Source organism: Belonocnema kinseyi, chromosome 2 (assembly GCF_010883055.1).
Source record: "Belonocnema kinseyi isolate 2016_QV_RU_SX_M_011 chromosome 2, B_treatae_v1, whole genome shotgun sequence".
Classification (NCBI taxonomy): Eukaryota; Metazoa; Arthropoda; class Insecta; order Hymenoptera; family Cynipidae; genus Belonocnema; species Belonocnema kinseyi.
In genome coordinates, this window is record NC_046658.1 from 153,050,387 (window position 1) to 153,058,476 (window position 8,090).

General features: G+C 22.6%; 1 protein-coding gene across 1 annotated transcript in view; it reads right to left on the bottom strand.

Moving 5' to 3' along the window:
* LOC117167822 overlaps positions 1–3,462 on the bottom strand; it is a 6,161-nt gene extending 2,699 nt beyond the window's left edge. Inside the window, exons 1-2 of the mRNA XM_033353028.1 lie at positions 3,304–3,462; positions 126–191 (exon numbers count right to left, since the gene is read on the bottom strand). Of these exons, the coding sequence (XP_033208919.1) occupies positions 126–191; positions 3,304–3,373 (136 nt within the window). The 5' untranslated portion in view covers positions 3,374–3,462. The remainder of the gene's footprint in view (positions 1–125; positions 192–3,303) is intronic.
* Between the last annotated feature and the right edge of the window lie 4,628 nt (positions 3,463–8,090).

Below are 8,090 nucleotides of genomic sequence, written 5' to 3' on the forward strand. Positions count from 1 at the left end.
GGGTAAAAATTGCAAAAAATTGGTAACGTAGCTCACGGATGACCCCTAAAAGGTTACAAAACTCTAAAAATTATTCAGCAATCAATACGAGTTTATTGAAGAATTTAATCGTAGTTTAGATATACCTTTTTTTTGGCGACTGTTTAATACCGTATTCAAGTTTCTAGATCGGTGAGTAGAACCAGTTACATCTGAAAATAACAGATTCCATTTTTAATGTATTTATTTCTAAAAAAGCAGAGACTGAGATATTATTTTGACTGATTAAGCATTAAGGCCATATGATAAGTGGTCACCTGACTTCATTTCCTAACTTACCGACACTTTTTTTCATTTCCTGACTTATTTTTACATGAAGTGCCACATCGAGTTAAAGATTTGGGATAATAAATATGAGGCACTAAGAACGCTGGGTCTGGTCCGAAATTTACATAATTATAAAAAAGTTTTTTTTGTAAATAATTTTTTTTCCGATTTTTTTTCTAATTATCGAAATTCAGGAGAAGACACGCCTTTGCTTGTGTTTCTTATTTATTAATTCAAATTTTTATATCTATTAGGCGCTTCGTGTGAAAATAATTTAAGAAATATAAAAAGTGTCGGTAAGGTAGGAATCCGGTCACGTGAACCACTCTTCACATTGCCTTAAAGCCTGTAATATTCATCCAATCCCTACTTTATTGAGGTATCAAGTTGCAGTATTGGAAAAAAAATTAAAAACACTAAGTAACGAGTTTATGTTGTTAAATTTCTAGTACTGAAATAAATTGTTTTTTGAATTTTGGTTTTGTAATTTTTTTTTATAATCACAAATTCAGAACCATAAAATTTAAACAATTTTCCATATTTTAAACATTTTCGTGGACGTGAGTTATTGAAAAAAATGTCGGTAAAGTAGGAATCGGATGAGTAATAACTATTTATTTGTTGAAGATTTCTGATTTTAAGAACAATATTTTTCATTCTCCTGAAATACTTCAAAATTTTAAAAAGCTTTTTTTCAACATTTTCAAAAGTGTACGTTGCTTTCAAATTGTTTGTAATTTTTAATTTTTTTTTAGAATCTTTTTAAATCTTCTAAACCTAACCTTCGAAATATCTTCTTAAATTATTAGAAATTTCCCTAATTAAATAAAGACACATTTTTAACCTCCTTAAAATATAACAAATTATTTGTTGAAAATATTTTAGAACATTTTGAATTTTATTTATATATTCTCTTTAAATTAATCATCTAGAATAAAAAATTATTATAACTTTTTCTTGGAGTTGAAATAAATTTTTTTATACTTTTAAGACCTTTCAAAATATTAAACTCAAAGACAAAATAAATTTTTCTACCATTTTTAATCGTGCAAAATTAGCAAATTTTATCAAGCTTTTACATTCAGTTTCGAAATTTCGAGAACTTTTTATCAATTTTCTTTAAAATAAAAACTTATTCAAAATTTTTGCATGAAACGTGAGGACATTATATTATTCTCTCGAAACTTTTTTGAATTCTTTAAAAGAATCTTTGAAAATCTAAAATTATTAATTTTTTTAGGATGTTCTCTAGAATGAAATTATTTTTCAATATTTTAAAAACTTCTGAGATTTTTGAAAATTTCCAAAAATGGTTATAAACTTAAAATATTTAGAAAAATGGAAAAAAGGAAAATTTTCGAAATGTGGAACGAAAGATTTCGAAGATTTTGAAGAACTTTGAAAGGTTTCCGGAAAATTAGAACACTTTCAAATGTTAGAAAATCCTTACTTTAAAAAAAAAGATATTTCAAAATATTAAAAAATTGTTAATATTTGAAACTAATATAAATCTTCAGAAGATATTAAAATATGAAGAATTTACGAATTTTAAAATTATTAAAAAGATTTAAAATATTTTAAAACTCTAAAAGATTTTGGTAATTATACCAAATATTTTTGGATTTCATCATTAACGTTCTGCCAGTCGTAAATGTCCTTTAAACTGACTTTAATTTTTTGAAATATCGATTTTGCTTGAAATTGCTATTTTTTTATTATAAAATTGACTTATTTGTTTGAAAATTCGACTATTTAGTTGAAAATTACCTGGTCTGTTAAGATTATTATTTTTCGGTTAAAAAATAATATTTTGTTCAGAAAATACGCATCTTTAAAGAAAATCTTTTTTTATTAGAAATCCAAATGGTTCAAAATTAATCTTTTTCGGTTGGCGGTCCAAGTATTTTATTAAAAAATCCCCTCTTTGGGATAAATTCAATTTTTTTAAAGCATTTCATTTTTTTTAAATTCAACATCTTAGTTAAAAGCAGAACTACTTTGTTTAATTTTCTTATTTAGAAAATTAATCCTCTACGCAGAAAATGTATTCATTTCGTTTTACTTTCTACTTTTTAGTTGAAAATTAAGTTTTTAATTGAAACTTTATATTTGCGGGTTAGAAAATTAAAGTTGAGAAACTTTTTTGTTTTGTTTGATTAATCAGCGATTTTGTTGAAAATTTGTCCGTTTTGAAAAAATTCAACTTTTTTAAATTCAAATACAAATATATTTGTTTAAAACATCAATGATTGTATACATTTTATTACGTATTTCGCCGAGAATCGATCTTTTTTTGATTAAAAAACCAACTATTTTATTACAAAATTAACATTTTTGTTTAAATTTTGTGAACAGAGAAGTGGCTATTTAAAACCTTTATTTTGTATTAAAACACGTGTAATGTGTTTCGACAAAAAACTATTTTCAATGTTTTTAAATATTTCAAAGACGTAATTTATTGCGCCGAGTGAGTAAATCACTTTCAGGTTATTAAAAACTGTTGAATAATTCATAATTGTTAAACAAAGTTTTAATATATTTAAACATCTTTTTTCGGTTATTTTCAGATAACAATCACTCGTAAGAACCTGTTTAATATGTAATCTACATATTGAATTATCGGTTTAACAAGAACATTATTGATTTGCGTATATCAATCAGAACACAATCAATAATACTCAATCAGGAAGCAATTAATATGTATAAGCGGGATGGCTTAAAAAAGTCTTCGAACTAAAAACAAATGAATTTTTTATCAGTTCGGAAAATAAGCTCACATTTAAAATACTTTTTTTCAAATTCATAAAAAATAAAATCTCTTAACAATTTCATAATCTGTTAGAGATTTTTTTTAAATTTGGTGAACATAGAAATTAAAACATATCGACTTTGATTCTATTTTTTAAAATTCGATTCTTTGTCAAGTTCACAAAAAAATTTTTTTTTGTATTTTTCCTTATATTTTTTTCAAATTTCAAAAGTTAAAAAAGCACCTACCAGTTTTATCAGGTTCACTAAAAGACACATCAGCAAACAATAGAATTGCCAAAAAGAAGAGAGCAATCATTTTTACTAAAAGTACTTTTTTTGGATATGCTTGACAGAGAATTTTTTTAAATTATTTATTTTTGGCAATCCATATAACGAAATATATAATACTGACAGAGAAACCTCGAGAGCTACTGATTGAATAATAAAATTGAAATTAAAATTAGACTGGTTCGATATAATTACCATTATTTTTTTAAATCGGTCGTTAACAATGATTTAGTATCTGTCACAAAAATCAATTTGATATTTGATCAATTTAGTTTGACTACATTTTTATAGTCAATGCAATGAACAATACACGATTATGCCTCACAAGACCATAAAACACGCAATTTGTCAACACCTATAATTTACTTAATTTTTTAATAACAATTTATTTATTAAAATTTTCTGAACACTTATATTCTTGTTCACATATTACATAACATTATTTTTAACTCTTTTACTTTCCCACACCCTAACTGCAGTTACGTAACATTTTTTTTTATTAGTTTAAAAAAACTTAATCGACGTTTCGTAAATTAAAATAGATTTTTAGTATAAAGTGCGGTATAGAGATAAATTAAACAATATTTTGACGTAATATAACAATGCTTTTTTGATATTTTTTTAATTACACATATTTTCAAATTATTTACAAGGAAAGAAGGATAAGCAATTTTTTTAGAATTATATAAATTTTATAATCTTCATGAGAAAATTAGGAAAGATTTTTAAATATTTCAGATATGTCAAAAAAAGAATGTAGAAGATTTAAAAAATATATATTTTATTATACAGGATTTTACAAATTATTAGAAAAATTGTAGCCTTTTCAAAAGATATTTTGGGCTTTTATAATTTCAGAAGAAATGATAAATATTCCATAAACTTTCGGAATTGTTTTCCAAGGTTTAAAATATTTTAAACCTATGAAAAGCCTCTTAAATTCCTAAAGATACTTTCAAATGAATCCGATTTTTCTTAAAATTTTGAAAAATAATTTAAAATGTAAAAGTTAAGTTCAAAATCTTCAAAAATTTCTTACGAATTTGATAAAAATTATAAAAGATTTTTTAATGTTGCAGATTCGTCAAGAAAAAATTTAGATTGATAGATTGAAAGAAAATATATTTTACGGGATTTTAAAAAATAATAGAAAAAGTTCGAGCCCTTTTAAAATTAAATGTCTATACAATGCCTCTCAAAATTTTAAAAATAATTTTATCTGACTGGAATTTTTTTCCAAATTTTGACAAATTATTTAAAATTTAAAACGCTGCTTCAAAACATCCACATATTTTCTTCACAATTTTTAATTTGAAAAAAAAACATTAGTGTCCAGACGATTGCGTTTTTAACGTCTGGCTTTCTTTTCATTTAAAAACTTTCACATAAATCCGCATTTTTTACAATATTTTGCAGTTTAAAAATCGTCTTTATTCTCCTTAAATCTTCGTGATATTTATAGAATTTTATGGTTTAATTTATTTTTTATTTTTCAATGTTACCAAATTGAAACATTTTGCTTTGAAATCTTCTACTCTTTCTCGAAATTTAAGAAAATATTTGATGTTTCAAAATCTTTTTTAATTTTCTTTTAAAGCCTATTTTTCAAATTAAAAAATCGAAAGAAATTGTTTTTAAAACCTAAAGAATTTATATTATTATCCTAAATTTTTTCAAAAGTTCTAAAATATCTTATAAATTTTCATTGTATTTTAATCGTTTCAAAACTTCTAAATTTCTCTTAAATTTACTAAAATTTGTTCTAAAATTATACATTATGTCACGATGTTGGTTTAAAAACTTTCAAACTCATGTTTTTTAATTTGATGAAATAATTTGAAATGTTTGGTAATCTTTTGTAATGAGCTCTAAGAACTCATTAGTAAAAAATTGTTTGAAATTTTTCCATAAATCTAAACTATATTTTTCCTTCTCTTGACGTCCTAAAAAATTAAGTTTACCTAAATTCAAATCAAATCCTTGAAAATGGAAATAATTTTCGTAAAATCATCTATATATTTTTTAAAACAATTTTGAAATCTTTAAAATTTAAAATTATTATTTCAAAATGAAATGATAACTGCTTAAAATTTTCCCATAACTGTTTAAAAAAAATGTAATCTCAAAATCTTTCGAAATTATTAAGACGCTTCTATTGTTCTAATTCTTAAAATAAGTTTTTTCAATAATTTTATTTTACTTATCTCTTTGAAAATTTAAAATAAAGATTTCCCAGATGTAAAAAAAGAAAACAATTTTTTCTTCTTTAAAAACTCTGGAATTATAAAATGGTAGTAAAATGTTAAGAAAAAAATTATTGCATAACATAAAATACTTAATTTAAAAAAAAAGTTATAATTGAATCTTTATCTAGTTCGATGTTGTGAAAAAATTAGTCATCCAACAATTAATTGATTTTTTCATAAATGATAACATAAAAAGCATTAAACAAGAATTTTCATTCAAACTTGGAAATAACTTTTACTCTACATTTTCTTTCAATATGACATTCATTTTTGCAAATATAATTGCAAATATAAATTAACTTTTAATATTCAAATTATAATAAATATTCCATTGTAGAACCTTTAAGTAAATAATTAAATTATGTTACTTCAATTTCAGGAACTAAGTTTTAATCTTTATTTATTTTAATAATCAGAAAACATTAATTAGCTAATAACCAATTGACTATTTTGCAAAAGAAAAACCATTAAAAAATAATTCTGTTGAAAAACATTCGAATAACTTAAACTTTATATCTTTATTTCAATTAGAACTTTTATTTATTAAAATTTTATTTAATCTTAAACTTTTAAACTAATTCCAGAAAATGTGGCTTGAAAAAGTTAAAACTAATTTGCAAAAATTCAATTTTTTGTCAAATATTTATAATTTCAATTAAAAATTCAACGCTTTAGTGAAAAATTGAACAATTTTCTTTAAAATTCGTCATTTCTCGTACAAAATTACTCTTTCGGGTAAGAGTTACCCTTTCTAGTTGAAAATTAAATTGTTTGGTAAGAATTAAATTATTTAGCTAGAAATGGAAATATTTTGTAACAAAATTTTTTATCCTTTTAATTTTTTTTAATGATTCATAAACGAAGCACCGTAGTTTAAAATTGGCACTTAAATTTTGTGGCCAACTAAATTCGTCATCAAACTATACCGAATACGGTGGCAAACCAATTTTTTAAAAATGGAAAAACGACTATGAAAAATTTGAAAGTTGAAACTACCTTGTTGAAAATTAATTTATTTTTAATAAACAGGGTTGTGAAAAAAATTTTCTTATTAAAAGTTTATTGTTTAACTAAAAATGTATCAATTTTATTGGAATGTTCGTTAATTAGACTATTCCATTTCTAGTTCAAAATTAATATTTTTTAGTTAACAATTGAACAATTTGGTGAAAAATCACATGTCTGTTCGCAAATCCATCTTTTTAGTGTAAAACTAATCTTATTGGTCAATATTTTCTTTGCTGGTTAAAAATTATAACTAGTTTATCGAAAATTCGTCTTTTTAAACTAAATTTTTTCTTTCTAATTAAAAACTAATCTTTTGGTTTAGAAATTTCTAGTATTTGGTTAAATGTTAATTAATTTAGTTGAAAATTCAAAGCTTTGGTTGAAAATTGAACTATTTTGTTGAAATTTCGTCTTTTTCTCGGAAATTCTTTTTCTTGGTTAAAAACTTATCTTTTTTTCTGAAAATTTATCTACTTTATTAGAAAATATTTTATTTTTTGGTTTAAGGGTTCATTTTGACAAAAAATGCATCGCTTTAGAGGAAAATTTAAAGATTGTACTGAAATTTTACATTTTCAATTTGAAATTTCTTGGCTTCTTCATAGGAAAACCTAATATTTCTTTTGAGAATTCGTCTTTTTTAAAATAAAATTTTTCTTTTTGGTTAAGAATTGATCTTCTAGTTTAAAAATTCAACTATTTGGTCAAAAACTCATCAATTTATTTCAAAATTGATCCCTTTAGAGGAAAATTAAAACCAAATATTTGAAATTGATTAAAAATTTGTCTTTTTAAAATAAAATTTATCTTTCTGTTTAAGAATTTATTTTCTAGTTCAAAAATTAAACTACGTAAATAAATATTCATTAATTTATTTCAAAATGCATCACTTTAAAGAAATATTTAAAATTCATTAAAAACTAAAAATTGCTTAAAAATTCATCTTTTTTAAAATGCAGTTCATCTTTCTGGATAAGAATTGATATTCTGGGTTGAAAATTTAACTATTTGGTCAAAAATTAATGTTTTAGTGAAAAATTTATCTATTTTTTTTTAAAATTTATGTTATTTTCAAGGCAAATTTAGCTTTTCAAATGCTAATTAGACTATTGGCAATTCATATTTTTAGTTCAAAATAATCTTTTGGCTTATATTTTTTTCTCTGGTCTTAAAAATTTTTTACCACATTAAAACTTTTAGATGTTTAAAAACATCTTTTTGATTAAAAGTTCATTTTTAATTGAGAATTTTTCGCTTTTGAGGAAAATTTAACCACATAGTTGAAAATTCGTTATATTTTGGTTGAAAATTTACTTTAGTTAAAAATTCGACTATTTCGAAAAAAGTTCATATATTTTGTTAAAAGTCCATCTTTTCGGTGTAAAATTATTATTCTCGATTGGAATTCTTTTTTCTTGGTTAAGAAATTAAACTACGTTATTGAAAATTCATCGTTTTAGAGGCAAATTTAACTACTTTGTTGAAATTTCT